Genomic DNA, 17,377 nt, shown 5'->3' with positions numbered 1-17,377 from the left:
GTCCAGTCTCCTGCACTCAAGGCAGAACTGAGTATTATCCTAGACCATCCCTGACAGGTATTTGTCCAACTGCTCTTAAAAATGCCCAATGATGGAGATTCCATAACCTCCCTGGGCAATTTATTCCAGTGCTTAACCACTCTGACAGGAAGTTTTTCCTAATGTCCAACCTAAACCACCCTTGCTGCAATTTGAGCCCATGGCTTCTTGTCCTATCCTCAGAGGTAAAGAAAAACAATTTTTCTCCCTCCTCCTTGTAACAAATTTTTATGTACTTGACAACTGTTGTCATGTCCCCTCTCAGTCTTCTCTTCTCCAGACTAAACAAACCCAATTTTTTCAATCTTCCCTCATAGGTCATGTTTTCTAGACCTTTAATCATTTTTGTTGCTCTTCTCTGGACTTTTTTCTCCAATTTGTCCACATGTCATTTTTTTAAAAAAAATCCACAGAACCCCTCTTTGGGCCTGATGGCACAATGGTCCTGTACACTCTCAGAGATGGGGCTCTGATCCAGTCTGGCAGTTCCTGTGTTCTTATGAACTATTAACCACTGCCCCAGGTTTTATGTAATGCTTTCATGTTAAACTCTTGTAGGTAGTTTGATAGTACCCACCAGCAGCCCCCAGCAGCTCCCCCTGCCTGTCAGTGTTTGCCACACGCAGGCAGGCCCTGCTTATCAGTGCCCCCCCCCCCCCCCGCGCCTCCCATCCACCATGATCAGCTGTTTCTCAGCGTGCAGGAGGCTTTGGGAGGGAGGGAGAGGAGCGAGGGCGTGGTGTGCTAGGGGAGGGGAAGAGGCAGGGGGGCTTGGAGGAAGGGGTAGGGCGGGGCCTGGGGCAGAGCCGGGGGTCAAGCACCCCCTGGCACATTAGCAAGTCAGTGCCTGTGCACTTAATTGTGAGGTGGGTGAGAGGAAGACCTCAAGATGCATCTGTGGAAAAAATGGTTACTTCTGCATTGTTTTAAAAAAAAAATGGTGGGCGCAAATATTTTTTTTTAAGTTGAAAAAATGCAAAGCTGACTTTCTATCCTCTCTTTAATTGTTCTTTGTTTGCTGTAGCCAGACATGTTTCACTAGGTCTAGACTAGCAAGGGAGGGTGATATGGGGTAGGAAGTGGGCAGCCTCTGCCTTTGGACACATCTCTGTCTTCCAGAAAGGATGGTACTCAAATGCAGTAAGATGAATTCTGCTTTCACTCTTCCAAGGCTACTAGTTTCACTTCTGTTCTTGGCCAGCTCATGTGTACGGGTGCAAACCCATGGGAACCTGAACCTTGTCTATGAATTTGCAGTGCGATTCGGACCGAGACCTGTGGAATCAGGTTTCCTTGAATATAGGTGATGATAGAATAGGAATAGAAAAATAGGTTGTGATAGAAAAATCTCTGCAACTATTTTGAACGGAATTTGCACATCTTGCGGCAAGAGAAAACAAGGGGAATGGAGATAAAAAAAGGTGTCACCCACTTGTACTCACCCGGCGGTGCTCTGGGTCTTTGGCGTCGGGTCAGGCGGCGCTCTGGGTCTTCAGCGGCACTTCGACATTGGGTCCTTCACTGGCTCTAGTCTTCGGCCGCACTGAAGGACACGCCCCCCCCCCCCCAGCCAGCTGGATGGATGTATACACTATCATACCAGACCACCACTGCTGCCAATACGTAGATTTCATCCAACATGTCCTTTTTAACTATATGCACTATAACGGCAACTGTTCCCTAATCTATGTCCAGCGAGACAGAGAGAGAATACTCCTGTCTGTAGGAGTGTATGTCTGAATACAGTAGGTTTGAGTCTCATTTCACGCCATGGTAGGTCAGGCATAATTCAGCAGAAGTCAGTGGACTTATGCTCTAATAGATGTGTTAGTCGCTAAGGTGCCACAAGTCCTCCTGTTCTTTTTGCGGATACAGACTAACATGGCGGCTACTCTGAAACCATTCCTAGGTTCAGTATGTGCCTCTGTATTTATGTGGCTTGTACAGGTGACTCACTAAATATTTTTCTTATGGATCCAATATCTATGTAAAGATCTCATGGAGAGCTAAATGTTTCTGAAACTTACAGGTCCCTGTTTTGCTTTCCTGGAGATCTTGTGCCCTGACTGATTTCATGACTGTCTCATTTTAGGGCTTCAAAGAGTGCGCCAGCTAGGAGAAAACACAAGATACTTCAGGCAGAGACTGCACGAAATGGGTTTCATTGTTTATGGAAATGATGATTCCCCTGTTGTCCCCTTGCTCCTTTATATGCCTGGTAAAATAGGGTAAGTACTGAAATGTGCCTGGCAGGCAAACAAACTACACTAAAATTATATGGAGGGTATGTTTAAAACTATTCAATCTGGCTACTTGCTGTAGATGTTGCAAGGGAGAAATTTCTTCCTTTCAGTGAACTTGCCATAGGTAGCTTTAATCCTGGCCTTCATCCTGGCCTTGATTTTGAGCCAGCTTCTCCATACACTAAATGAGTATACAGAATTTTTAAAAAATTTAAACTCTTCTTTCTCTTTCTATTGATGTTTTGAAAAATTATAATAATTTAAAAGCTGGTGTCTAATTATTTTGAAGGTATTTCATTGTTCTCTATGTAAGATATGACATGTCTTAGACTGACGTACATTACACCATTTTACAGTATGTGACGATAACTCTTTATTGACTTGTGTAAGTGGAAATTGGCAGTAACCTATTAGCTTATCTACAAAGGCCCAGAGTGTAGGGAGTTGGAATCTTTGCAAAAGTAACTCTCTGGAGGAGCCTTTGCTTCTTAGACCATAAATATGGGTCCTACCCTGGCCCATCAGACCTGGTAACAGTAAAGCCACCAGGATAATTCACTCATTCCGATGTGAACACAGGCCAGCTCTTTTACGGAGAACTTGTATCCTTCTATGGCCAAGCTTCCATCAGCATTTCAGGATCTGTGGGGAACAGTGAACTCCCCTGTCTCCCAGTTACACTAGGATCCTTTTAGTCTGAAGTTTAATTATTTATCAAGCCCTCTTGCAAGGACTACCTGACGGGCAGAAAGCAGGTCTTAGAATTATAAGCTATAGAAAATCCTCAGCCCAGAACACAACCCAAATAGCTGGACTGGGTGCTGGGGGAAAACTGGAGACATCCTTAGTTGCAGAACCATCTTGTTTCCCTCTTGAGGCATTGGAGATCAACTAAGATGTCTCCCCTTGCCATCCTGAAGTTCAGTGTGGACCAGTCAAGGTGCAGAGACTTCTCAGCATTGGGGCCCCATCTCTGGAAGTCCCTCATGAAGTTGTTTGTCAGAGTCCCTCTGTAGCTGTCCCCATGGCTCATGCATGCTTCCTCTTTGGATTAGTTTATTTGTGACCACAGTCTCCTCTACCTGTTTGCACAGATTGGTAGAATGGGTTGTAGTTGAGGCCAATTAGTCCATGCTAAGTGTTATGAATTGATCTATGTCCCTCTGCATTACTTACCTCACAAATATGAACAATTTTCTCCTCAGGACCCCGAGCAGGTAGCTGTTCTCCCCATTTTACAGGTGGGAAAATGACACACAGAGGTTAAATGACCTGCCTATTCAGGGAGTCTTTGGCAGAGCCAGAAATTAGCCCCAGGTCTCCCAAGTCCCAGTCTCGTGCTGCAGCCACAAGACCATCCTTCTACTTTATATTCAGTGCCTTGTTCAATGAAATTCGATCTAAATGGCATTCATTATTTATTTATCACCATCTGTTAATCTAAATATTTGCCTCATATAGGGTCTGATTCTTGCTGCCTTACACTTTACATAGATATTTGCACCTGTGCACAGTGATTTCAAATTGCTCCTAATCAGAATTCTCTGCTCACTTACATCAGTGATTGTATTTGGCGGTCGCTTTGCAGAGGTGAAAATGACTACACAAGCTGCAAGGAAGGCAGTGGAGAGTTGATGGTACAACTCCCATTGACTTCAGTATGGCTAGGATTTTTTAACCATTGTTTTTCACACTTGAGCGTTTTCTCTTTGTGCTTTATTGGGAATAACTCACTTTTGTTTTCTTCTTTCCCTCCTCCCAGGGCTTTTGCTAGGCGCATGTTAGACAAAAATATTGGGGTGGTTGTGGTTGGATTTCCAGCTACTCCTATCACAGAATCGAGGGCTCGGTTTTGTGTGTCAGCTGCACATACACGGGAGATGTTAGACACGGTAAGCAGAGCAGATGTCCTGGTGAAATTAACGTCAGATGCTAGAGGGGCTGGGAGAAGCTACAAGTCTGTTATGTTGAATCTCAATTGTTCATTTTGCATTTGCTTTTCTTGATCTTTGTCACTTGATCTTTAAAGCCTTTATAATTACATATTTTATTTAAAATATTAAATTATACAACAATTAACTGTACTATAGTCCTCTATTCCTAATAGTGACCAAATAATAATAATAATTAAGAATAATAAAGACCTATATGAGGAGCACATCAAGACTAAACTTAACTGCTAGGGCAAAATTGCTAGGGCAGGAAATGCTAAATGATGTGGTGGTAATTGCATATAAGGGTGTCCATGCCCTTATATTCATTCCATATTTATGTGAGTTACATTGCAGCAGCAAAATATGTCTTAGGTTTTTGTATGATACATGTGGAACTTTCAGTCCAATATTTGGAATTGTTTGTATCAAACAAGAGGGCTAAAAGGTGCGATATGACCAGTTTCATCCCTGTATCTTTACTTGCTTCCGGAAGGGCAGTTACAGTTATGTTGAGACTTGCATTATAAACTTCTGTTTCCATTTGTTTATAACTTCCTAAAAAAAGTATTTTTAAGATTGAAATTTTCCATCTTCCTTGCAGTCCAAGGGTGATTTTCCCCACCCCGTGAGGCAGAAGCAAATTTGGATGAAATATGTTCATCCATTTTTGAGTTAGGCAAGGGTGGAACTTTTTTGGTTGCCGACAGATTTTAAGGCTCTTTTTGCATGAGCATAACTCTCAGAAACTGATGCGTTTTATACACTCAGTGTTTTCAAAGTGGGAAGATTTGTTTCAGAGTAACAGCCGTGTTAGTCTGTATTCGCAAAAAGAAAAGGAGGACTTGTGGCACCTTAGAGACTAACCAATTTATTAGAGCATAAGCTTTCGTGAGCTACAGCTCACTTCCTCAGAAGTGGGAAGAGAGTCCTGATCCTGCTTCTGACTCCATGCAGCTGGCCCCTGTGCCCAAGCAGACCTCAGTGAGCACATGGATCCAAACACAGGTGGAGGACTGAGGCCTTAGCCCTATACTCAAGACTGGTTTCCAGGCCAATTTAAACCATTTTAGAAACAAAATTGAAAAATCTGGTTTGTACATGTGCAGTAGGAAATTCCTGCTAATCTTAAAACTACAATAAGGAACAACGGAATACTCAACATGAAGTTAAAGTTGAATGGTAAAATAAATATATATATATATCAATGCTTAGTTACCAAGGTGTAGGTAGGTAGGCTGTTATTTTGCTGTGTAGTTCCAGAGTTGCCTAAGCTTTTGATTATGCAACTGCAGTAATACACAGTGAAATCACCCTGGAGATTAGGAGCTTAATCTCTTTATTTCGCTTAGGTTTTCTTTCTTTAAAACAGTAGCATTAAAAACAGGAAAGTTACAATTTTCAAGCACTGATTTTGCAATTCATCTCACTGCAGTATGCAAATTGGGGCCGCTCCTCGGCAGTCACCTTTTACAAGTTCCAGATTTGCCTTTGCAGCTAGGTATCATTGCCATAGTGTTTGCAACACTATCTAAAGTTCCCTATGCCTTATGTGGGAAATGGGAAACACTCTGGGTAGTGTGGTTTAGTTACCTCAGGCAGCTGAAAAGGTTTTAACGACAACCACTGCATGACTGTGCTGTATATCCAATGTAAGATAAAAACACACAGCTCTTGTTCCATTTCTCACCACAACAACCATTGGTTTAAACCACTGGCAGGAATACATACAGGGGAAGACCCATAAAATGGAAAGTTTCCAAGGATGGTAATTTTTCTGAATTACTTTGCAGGTCCTTCTTTATTTAGCTCATTTTATCACAGTCTTAAACCAGGTGGGGGGAACTTTTCTATTCTTGAGCATATGTTACTGTGTAAACAGAAACAGGATTGAAAGGACAAGTGCTATATTTTTAGTTGATATGAACCTATTGGCTGCTCTTCAGCATGGGCTTGAGGCTGCAGGGTTCTGATCTTCTCCAGGGAGATTCTGAATGCCCTTGCTCTCTATTGAATCCAGTCGGAGTTGAGGATGTGCAGCCATTCACATTATAGGAGCAGGCCAGCTGTATGTTGCCACAACATAGCCTACCGTAGAGCCAAATTCTGTTCTCAGTGATGCTAATGTAAATCTAGTGTAGCTCAATTGTTTTCACTGACTTTCACCAGTGTAGCTAACAGAAAAAATCACCCCTTTGACTTTATTCCTTTTTGTTTGATTTTAAACTGTGAAAACCACATATGTTTTTGTGTCACTTGCTGTTCAGATGTAAAGCAGAAGTGAGAACAGCTTTAAATCCTTTTAAGATAACTGATACAGTGTAATGATCTTGCAGGTCCTGAATGCCCTTGATGAATTGGGCGATTTTCTGCAACTGAAGTATTCACGGCATTCCAGGTCATCTCATCCTGAACTATACGATGAAACAGGCTTTGAACTTGAAGATTAAATTTCCCACCCATGAAGAGAACATTATGATGTTACAAAAAAGAGGAAAAAGCCTAAGAAATATGAATGCATTTCTTCCTTTCTAAGGGCAATTTTTATTTCTCAATTAATTGAACCGAGGGGAAGCACTGTTGTTGCATTTTACTGTATCCAATTTCCATGTGCAAGAGACTATTGCTACAGATCTACTCCCATGGAATTATATGCTTTTTAAGGTATTTTTTATGCAAGCAGACTGTCCCCCATTAGTCAAGTTGCCACTGTGCAGCCTTGGTGCCTTTTTATGAAGAGGCTTTGGGTAGTTCTTAATTCTGGTTGAAATAATAAATTTGAAACCTGAATGGATTCCAGTGTAGTATGTTAGCTTACATGAATTTCAGCTGTCAGACTGGATAATACCTAATGCATCAATGTGGATTGCCTCCGAGGAAATGGCAGATAAGGATCTTCTTACCTAATTTCCACATTTTGAGTTCTCAAAGGACAGCAGGTGTCAGAAGGACATACTAGCGCATGAGAAAACGTTCATACAGAAACCTACTCATATTAAATATTTCTGACAGAAACCTGTGTTCTTGGTCACTTAATGTTGCAGACAAAACCAACCAACCATAAAGTTATATCGTTCATTGTGAAGAAAGAACATGCAACAAGCTTCCTAGTGGTGTGGACTCGGATGTTGTGTGTGAATTGAATCTTTTAGTTAAAGGTGTAAACTCTTTTCTGCTGCAGCATTCAATCTGCAGCCTTATGCATCTTATTGCCACTGAAGTTACTCGGCAGGCTTGTTCCCTTTTCATGTAGCAGTAGTAAACAATTTTAATAACCCTTTAACTTTCCTGTAAAAGCATTGATCAAAACACTCAGATACTTGCAGTTCACAAACTGCAGCTGACATTTATGAGCCCATTTCCAAGTTTCTCGAACTACTTATGAGCTTAATAAATGCACTAACTAGTAAATAATGCTGAAGCTGCTCGTTACACAGAATATGAAGTCCGGGGTACCATACACAGCTCTGCCACCTGTTAACTTGAAGGCTCTTTGATTTCTGAATGTACTAAGTTCCCCCAGTTGATTTAAGTATCACTCATTGACATATTGTGTTCTCTCTTTATGCTATTATGATGTATTCAGATGTTTTTATTTAAATGGTGTTTATTTTTCAAATGCTTGATTGAAATAATTGAGCATATGGCCCACAGTCGGAAAGAGAAGTTATGGTCAGAGTTCCATTTCCATTGCATCAAACGAATCTACAAAGATTCTTGAGAAAACATTATCCTCCTCGCTTTACTTGTCTCACATCAGGCTGAGCAGTTTATGAGGAGATTTTTGCAGACCATAGTTGTTGTATGACACCAGTTAAAAGTTGTTCTGTAGCTTTAACAAACTCCAAACCCTTCCACAATATCAGATGTCACTGTAAACACATCAGATCAAGAGATGTTTAGCTTTCTGTTGCACAGATGTACCACACTTTCATGTTCTTGAAAGCTCTGGTGTAAACTTAACCTACAGCTGCAATATTAGATTTAAGAAATAACAGTTGAATTGTGGCATACCAATTGCAATATATTACTCCCTGCTTGTTAAAGCAGCTTTAAGGATAAAACAAGGCTGATCAGTTATGAGGTCCTGGGTTTTGTTGGGTTTTGTTGTTGTTGTTGTTTTGTTATGCGAGTTAATAAAATCCAGTGGTGCTATAACTTTAAGAATTGATTACAAAACATTCCATCCTATCAAAGGTCAGCTTAGCACGTGTATATTGGGGGACAAGGAGAAGTAAATAGTGTCATATTTAGATGATTTAGTTGGGGTTGGTCCTGCTTTGAGCAGGGGGTGGGACTAGATGACCTCCTGAGGGCCCTTCCAACCCTGATGTTCTCTGATTCTACGATTCATATGATTGTTCACTCTGACCGATGAACTTGAGAAGCACTAAAGACGTTTGTGCATCAGGGTAAATGCACTGCAGAAATATTAAAAATATTCTTGGGTTGTGGGTTTTTTTTACATTTGACGTGATTTTTTTTCTTTGTTAAGCCACCTATTTGCAAGATACAGCTTCCAGGCAATTTGCATGTAGGGCGAGGGTGTGCTTAACACTACTCTGTGAGGATGGGGAAAGGAAGGGAAAGGTCTGCAGCCTTGGAGTGTTTTCCTTCAAGGAAAAAGAACTGAGTTGATATATTGAGTTTTGCTCTCCACTCCTGCACATCTGTGGCCAGTTCGTGTAAATTAGTATAGCTGACTTCTGACCTCCCATCTTAGAGTATATGGTCACAGTCTATACTTCAGAAAATAGCATTACACGTGCTGGTACAACCCATGCAATATTTCTCTCAGCAAGGCCTGAGTTTCATTAAGCTAGAGACTGATCACTTTTCATCCTATTGGGGAATGTTGTCTGTCTAAAGCAAAATTCCTCCTGCCCTCAAAAATTACTCTCTGCTCGCTCGCTCTCTCATATTAAGGAGACAGGCCCTCTATTTTTCAGAGTTGTCAGTTTATATATAAATATTATATGCTTTCCCTTGATTCCCTCCACATCTTACGTATTAGAAAAAGTATTCAGCTTTGAATGCTTGGGGTGAAATCCTAGCCCCATTTCTATCAATAGCAAAATTCCCATTTACTTCAACGGGGCCAGAATTTCCCATCGAGTGCTAATTATCTCACGCTAGTTTTCAATGTGACCTTAGTGGAGTTACTCCAGCTTTACACCAGCGTAAGTGAGATCAGAATTTGGCCAATCCTTGGTCATGAAGGCACTTCACTTCATTTTAAAAAAATCATCATGTGATGGGTTATCTGTTGGGAAATTAACACATCCAGTATAATGATCACAGATTTTTGGGAAATGATTCATAAAATGTATTCCATTTGAAGGAGTATACATTTGTGGGAGATTTATTTCTCTGTCTGAACAAGTGGAGATCTATAGCTGGTTTATTTTAGGCTTTTAATAGAAGTTCTTCCTAAGTTTTTTGAATAATCAATAAAGATTGTTCATGATGTCATGTGACACAACCTTATACAAGTCTTTTGTGTTAGTGAGCTCAATAACCCTTTGCAAATTCAGCCAGCTCCAGCAGCCTGGTGAGTTAAAGTGCTGGTCCACCGGTGGGTGCTTTGGTAAGACCTAAGAGGTCTATGTGACAAAGCTGTTGAACCATTTCTCTTTCCTCTTCCTTCACACTCCCACCTATATTTTATTATTCGCCTTTTCCTGTCTTGCTTGACAAGATGTTTTGCCTCCTTTCCCTCCCATAATCTTTACATCCACTTAGAATCATAGCAGATTAGGGTTGGAAGAGACCTCAGGAGGTCATCTAGTCCAACCCCCTGATCAAAGCAGGACCAACCCCAACTAAATCATCCCAGCCAGGGCTTTGTCAAGCTGCCCCTTTAAAATCTCTAAAGATGGAGAGTCCATCACCTCCTTAGGTGACCCATTCCAGCACTTCACCACCCTCCGAGTGAAATAGTGTTTCCTAATATCCAACGTAGATCTCCCCCACTGCAATATGAGACCATTGCTCCTTGTTCTGTCATCTGCCACCACCAAGAACAGTCTAGATCCATCCTCTTTGGAACCCCCGCTTCAGGTAGTTGAAGGCTACTGTCAAATCCCTCTTCACTCTTTTCTTCTGCAGACTAAACAAGCCCAGTTCCCTCAGCCTCTCCTCATAAGTTATGTGCCCCAGCCCCACTTCTATGTGTTTGTTTATTCCTGTGCAGTTGGTTTGCTGTAACCATCAGAGAGCACCCACGCAGCTTCAGAACATACAGGTTTAAAGCCTGGGAGTTGGGGGGGAGAACTGGCATCACAAGCACAGTACGCTGTGCCGATGCTTTTTGGTGGCCCATCAGTTTCTGCTCATTCTAACCTTTCATTTTTCAAAAGGAAAGTTCCTTGTTACGGTCGGGGTGAAAGTAAGTCTGGGGATTTACCAGTACGGGGCTGGACTGGGGCCGGCTTTGGCCCCCGGAAGGGGCGGGGCCTTGGGCGGAAGGGGTGGGGCTGAGCGGTCAGAGCCAGCCCCGGCCCACCCTGTACCGGCAACTGCCTCCTTCCCTCTCCCCAAGGTAACAGCAGCAGCCAGGGGCTCTGCCAGCGGTTTAAAGGGCCCGGGGTGGTAGCGGCGGCCAGAGTCCTGGGCCCTTTAAATCGTCCCTGGAGCCCCAGCTACCACCCCAGGCCCTTTAAATCTCCACCCCAGCCCAGCCGCCGATACCCCAGGGCTCTGGCAGCGGGGCTCTGGCAGCAATTTAAAGGGCCAGGGGCTCCAGCCGCTGCTGGGAGCTGCAGGCCCTTTGAATTGCACCTGGGGAAGCTGATCCACCCCAGTACGGCGCACCGGCTCTTGCTGGTACACCGTACCAGGGCGTACCGGCTTACATTCACCTCTGGGTACGGTGCTAACCTTACAAATTTGAACCAAGGCAGGGTTGTCTGAGCTTGGGCCTGATTCGCCACTCACCCATAATAGTGTAGATCAGGACTGACTCCCATCCTGAAGTCAACAGAGCTGCACTGGCATAAGTGAGAGCAGAATCAGGCCCAATAGGTCTACGTATGGGGTGAACTTCCCGCATTTATTTCAATGGAATTTTAACTCAGAAAACTAATGATGAGATTTTTTTTATCTGGACTGTGTCACAGCTGATCGCTACCAGGAAGATCCAGGTATTCTGGGTGAAGTTTAGGATTATGGGAACCATTTAGATAGAGTACCATCACTTCATTTTTTTTCAGTCTGTCCTCTGGTGAAAGCATTTCACACAAAGCATTGCTAGCCTATAGGGACAGGGCAAAAAATTCTTAATTAGGTTAATGGAGGCAAATTATTTTCTTTCATCTAAAGTGTGCTGCAACAAACAAATCTCCAACTGCCTCAAAAATGCAAAAAAACAAAAAACATTTTAAACACGCTCTCATTTTATTCATGCACTAAATTTCATTTTTCTTTGAGTGGAAGTTGAGATCCAGACCCAAATTTTCCAAAGGGGCTACAATATACAGGCAAAAAATTGCAGGCGCAATTCCAAATGCCACATCTCAAATTTTGGGTGTGCAAGAGCATATTTGCAAACTGTATTTGTATGTGCAAATACGGTACTGAGGTGTTTCCCTCATGTATGTGCAAATACAGTTTGTGTTCACAAACTAGACTCTGGCTAGCCCAGTGGGGAAAGAGTGAGTAACAGCAGTTGTTCAGAGTCATGTGGGCCCAGAGGTAAGAAAGAGGAGGAGCACTAGACTAGAAGGGACAGGACAGGGAGTCGGGGGTTGGGGGAGAGGGCCTGAAAGAGAATCGGTCTTGTTTGCCATTTTGAGGAAAGGGGGTGCAGCAGACTCTGGCTTCAGCACAATACCTAGCCGTGAGAGGGCAAGTGAAACAGAGGACGAGACCGGCACCACTTGCCCTGTCTCAGACTCACACACAGGAAGAGTCCACACCCTGCAGCGAGGGTCTGTGAGCCCAGGAAGGACCTCCTCATGGTGCAGGTAATGCAGTGTTAGGACTAGGGCTTATCCTGTTGGAGCCTGGAGGCTTGCAGATTGTGATGAACTGAAGCATGACCTGCAGGCACACCCCTTCGGTTCCTGTCAGGGTTGCCATCTCCTCAGGCAGGCTACCACTGAGTCCTTTCACCTGGGACCATGGGGGGACACCACTAGCATCAGCCAATCTGTTCCCTTTCGTGCAGCCTGGAGGTTTTCCTTACTACCATGTTGAGGAGGGCTCCTCGCTGTTACACCTCCCAGATCCCGGCGTCTGTATCAGCGTCATGGCACAATAGGCTCCCCAAAAGGTTATTCCTGGTGTGCGCACCACATTGTTACCAGGAGACAGCATTGTCAGGCCCTCACCTGAGGGAGTGGACACAAATCAGCTTTTGCTGCAAGACGACTGGCTAAGGAGAGGGATGAAGTGTGCAGGACCAGGACAGAAGTGGTGGAGCTGGGGACCATGGCCAGAATCCAGGTGCGACAAATCAGGGACAGACACAGTGCACACAGTTTTCCAGGTGAGCAGTGCACAAGGAACCGAATCATGCAATTTCTGTGGGTGCAGATTGTTCCCTGTGATATCATGGTGATGCTTGCCTATGGCTCATGCAAAGAGCAGCCTATTAATCTGACTCTGTGATTACAATGTGTTCACGAAGAGGAGAGCAGGAGGCTGGGGTGATGGCTGCATCTGTCCCTATTATCCTATTTCCCCCCTCTTGCAGCACCCTATGCCAGGTGGGGTGCTGTGCCGGGGCAGATGAGCACTAGTGATGCACCCTCCTCCTGGCAGAGCTGAAGCACTGTGCTGGTCAGTGATGACAATGCAGGCTGATGTGCCTTGAGGAGAGTCAGGTGTGGGGTCTGACAGCAGAAAGTCACTGGAAGAGGTGGGGCCCATCACGGAGTCAGAGGTGAGCTCATTTGGTACCTCTGGCTCAGGGAGTGCACATATCCAGGGCTCAGTTTGGTATTGGACTCAGTGTATGGTAGAGTTGATGGGAGATCTTTGCTCAGGTGTCATGGCTTCATGCATATACCTGTTTCTAATGCTTCAGTATTTGGGAAAGAATGACAGCTGAGTTTGATCCAGCAAGTGTCTGCCAGCATCCATATAAGCTGATGCAGATTCTGCATGCATCCTTAGGGACACTGGCACCGATGACCTTGCATTGCACCTCCTTGGTCACACTGCTCCCATTTGTGTCAGCCAGCAATGAATGGGTTAATGTAATCTGTGCAATTCAGATTTCTCTGTGCCTTCTTCACACTGGCTGGAATCATCTTAAAATCCCCTTAACACACCAACAGACCCTCTTCCTTTGTCAGCTGGCCAAGAGGGTTCGCATCATCTGTATTCCCCAGGCCAGCAGCTGTGCAGTGCCACTGGGTCCTCGAAGTGTGGCCTCTGGTGCCTCCTCATCTCCAGTAGGGTTACCCTGCCTGGGAAGCAGGTAGGGCAAGTCGGGGGGGGAGGGGTGTTTAATAAATCATCTGCTGCGGCTTCGTGAGGACAGTGTGTGTTTAGCATGGTGCTGTGTTGGGAGTAGCTGCTATACCTACTCGCTCCAGTGGTGGCCTGACGATATCTTCCTTCTCTGCAGATTCAGGAAAACCTTGCATGCATGTCTCTCCAGCAAGTGAGTCCGTCCCCCATCCCCCAGGAGGCCAGATCAACCAGATGTCGCTGGGAAAGCAAGACGTGGAAGCCAGTCAGAGGAGATGGATGCTCACAGGTAACTCGGCTACAAGCAATGCCAGTGACATCATTGGCTATGGCTCTTGGAGCTCTGACATAGGTAGGCCTTGGGTTGAGGAATTAGGATGTGGAGTGGTGGAGAGTGGTAGTGGAGTCTGCTTTCTCATGAACCCCCCACTGAAATAGGCCCTCTGACTGAATTCGGCCATGACAGTAGGCTGGCACCCTCCTCTTATACAAGGCCAGGGCCTATGTGTCTGATGAATCATTGCATCTTTAGCGGAAGGGGAATATTCAGTAGAGTTCTCTGCAGGTGTTATCCCTGGTTATTGCCTCTGGTGCCTGTGACAAGGACAAAAGGGGCTTCTTCATACCCACCCATAGCACAGAGAGCAATTTACCCATCTTATACTCCATATGCAGATCACAGATCACTGAAACATGCCTGCAGGTTGGGTATGATCTCCAGTGGGCTAAAAAGCTCCAGGTAATGGAGGTTTGGTTGGGTGCCCAGTGTTCCAAGTAAAGCTCCAGATAAAGGGTGTTTCCTGAGGTTGTTTGACCGGTAACATATGCTGTGATAGCCCCTGGTCTGATTTAAATTCCTTCTCTACAATACTTCTCCAGCAACTATTCTGAGCTGGCATCTGACCGATATATACATTCCGAAGGCAAAGCTTCCTCGATCGATGTCTTGTTTTACAGTTACCTCACGGTCACCAGATGGGTCTCCTGACTAGTGCAGGTGTTGGTGGGCACCACGGTAGCTCGATACTCTAACCTCATGGGGAAGCTGCCTTTTGATCATTCCTAAGCCTGGGGGTTCCACTATTTACAGCTGGGACAGTCACAATAGAGGTGATATTGTCAGAGCTCCTGGACCACCCGCTCAGGGTTGAAAATTCCCAACGTTCAAAGTACCCTGATGCACACTCAAGCAGCCACCTTTGAAAATCTTCTATAGTCTCTTCACAGTAGTGTTGCCTAGTGGATAAAGCACCAGACTAGGGGCTGGTTTACACGGTGAACTTACACTGGCATCACTACATCTCTCAGAAGTGTGAAAAATCCCTTCTTTTGGTTTTGCACACAAACTCCCTAAGCACAGGTTTGAATCTGGGGCTGCAGGACAGAATGTGAAATATGCACTTACATCAGTAATACTAAATCTTTTAATAAAATCTTAATTCAAGAAAAAAAATATGCACCTAATAAATAAACCTTTCAGCCCATCAGCATGGGTGATTCGACACTGACGCGCTACAGGGACTCAGCTGCGGTGCTGGAGCTCTGCCACGGTAGCATTTTAAGCACAGACATACCCTAGGACTCAATAGAGCTGGGTTCTATTCCCAGCACTGCTGTGGGCCCTGCTCACAAGTCACTTCACCTTGCTGTGCTCTTGTTCCCCATCTATAAATGGGGATAATGCTACTGGCCTCCTGTGTAACGTGCTCTGAGATCTATGGGTGAAAAGCGCTATGTAAGAGCTTGGTATTATTATCTGAATTGGTCTTTTTATTTATAGATCCCAGAACTGGTTCATTATTCTTGTTAAAAGTATTAGAAGAGTGCTTAGTTTATGCATACCAAACCTAATAACTAGTACAATGATAGGGATTAATTATAAACACTGTATAAAAATTGCTGGAATACTGACTTTTAAAGTTTGCTTTCTTCTATTTAGCTATAGCTTTGTATGGTTCTTTCTATTTAATACCAGTCAGATTTTCAATCTTTTTAACGTATGAATTTATCTTTTAAAATATTTGGAACCAACCTTTTTCCAATTTGTTAAATGTCTGTTGTCTGTTTGTTAATGTGATGTTCAAGATTTTATAGCACAGTCTTCAAAGCTAAAAATATTTTTTCCAGGAGCTAATTCAAACCAGAGTGGAGCAGCTCAGTTTTACTCTTTACCCAGAATCCTGAAACAGTGGTGTTCAATTTATATCACAGTATAAGTAGAAATACGCAGATTAAATCTGAACCTGACATGTCAGCTTCTCTGTACATTGTCATACAGGATTTCAAATATAAGTCAATAAAATGTCCAACTACAACAGAGTATATCATGTCATCGCTTAACAGCATGTGACAGTAGCTTCTTCATTGGCCCAGATGCCTAATTTTGTTCCAGACCAAGATGGAGTCCACACTGTAAATCTAGGCAACCAACTCCCATGGAATTTCAATAGCCAACTCCATTAGACATCTTTAAAAACCCCAGTCTTGAAATGTGAGGTGTCTGTGTTCTCTCTCCTAGAACTGAGTATGAACCATTGGTAAAGAACCTCAGTGTGTTTGCAGGGCCGCCGGAACAGGTTGGTCAGGGGGCCATGTCCCCATCACTTTTAAAGGTCAAAGGGCTATGCCCTCCCACTTTGTACTGGCCCTAACGGCAAGTGACGGGGGGAGGCGGGGAGAGGAGTGAGAAGGGGCAGGGCCTCGGGGGAACTGGCAGTGCGATGGTAGGGCCTTGAGGAGAACAGGTGGTGCGATAGCTGGGCCATATTTCAGGCACCAGTGACCCCCACACTTTTAGGGAGCTTCCGTTGCCCCTGTGTGTATGTGCTGGAGGACTTGCCTCATGGCTGAAAGAGAAGGGAGTGATCCAGCTGAGAGAGCTCCAAAAGGTTTATTTACCAGGTGCATATTTTTTCTTGAATTATGATTTTATTAAAAGATTTAGTATTATTGGCTTCAGTGTATATTTCACATTCTCTCCTGAACCCCCAGATCCAAACCCATCCTTAAGGGATTTGTGTCTGATTGGGATCCAAAATCAAAAGACGGGAGAGTTTTCTGGCTTGGATACGCCTGAAACCTCAAATTCAACCTTCCTGTCAAGATTTCTACACTTCACAATGACAGAAATGACATGAGATGAGTTGATCTCACAAGATATCTGCCACTTTGGGCCAAAATCTCCTGAGAACAGCTCCCATAGTTTTGCTGCCATTGTCTTCTAACCTGAGCCTTAATTCAGCCCAGTCCAAATCTGTTCTGGATCAGAATACCAAACTTTGTCCATCACTCTTCTTCACACTAGTACTCTTTGGGGTGTAGTCTCTTTCTGAAAAGTGCATTGTCTCATTGCTGTTCAGCTGAATAGGATCATAACTTGAATGCACTTTGACTTAAAGCCCACCTCTTCTGCTGCACCAGCATCATGTTTCCTATAATCTTCGGGTTAATACTATGCAGCCAATACACCCTTCCATTTGTGCAGAGGATGTACTGGAGGAAAACAAGATGTGCATATAAACCCTACGTGTCTTAGCTTGGAGCCCTACATCTGAATCTCATTGTCTACACTTAAAACGCTGCATCTGAGCCACTGTAGCACTTCAGTGAAGATCCTACCTAGGCCAGTGGGAGGGCTTTTCCCATCCACATAGATAATCCACCTCTCTGAGAGGCAGTAGCTGGGCTGATGGGTCTACACCAGGGATTAGGTTGGTTTCAGGGGTGTGGATTTTTCACCATCCTGAG

The 17,377-nt window shown here is 44.1% G+C and overlaps 1 protein-coding gene across 9 annotated transcripts in view; it reads left to right on the top strand.

Moving 5' to 3' along the window:
• Nucleotides 1-8,398, top strand: part of SPTLC3 (serine palmitoyltransferase long chain base subunit 3) — a 292,121-nt gene extending 283,723 nt beyond the window's left edge. For all 9 annotated transcript variants that reach the window (XM_073339599.1, XM_073339595.1, XM_073339598.1 and 6 more), the window contains 3 exons: nt 2,132-2,267; nt 4,045-4,174; nt 6,550-8,398. In XM_073339599.1, the coding sequence (XP_073195700.1) occupies nt 2,132-2,267; nt 4,045-4,174; nt 6,550-6,663 (380 nt within the window). In that variant the 3' untranslated portion in view covers nt 6,664-8,398. The remainder of the gene's footprint in view (nt 1-2,131; nt 2,268-4,044; nt 4,175-6,549) is intronic.
• The last annotated feature ends 8,979 nt before the right edge of the window (nt 8,399-17,377 follow it).

This window comes from Lepidochelys kempii, chromosome 3 (assembly GCF_965140265.1).
Source record: "Lepidochelys kempii isolate rLepKem1 chromosome 3, rLepKem1.hap2, whole genome shotgun sequence".
NCBI classification, from domain to species: domain Eukaryota; kingdom Metazoa; phylum Chordata; order Testudines; family Cheloniidae; genus Lepidochelys; species Lepidochelys kempii.
The sequence above is the reverse complement of the archived record's forward strand: the minus strand, read 5'-3'. Positions and strand labels throughout refer to the sequence as shown.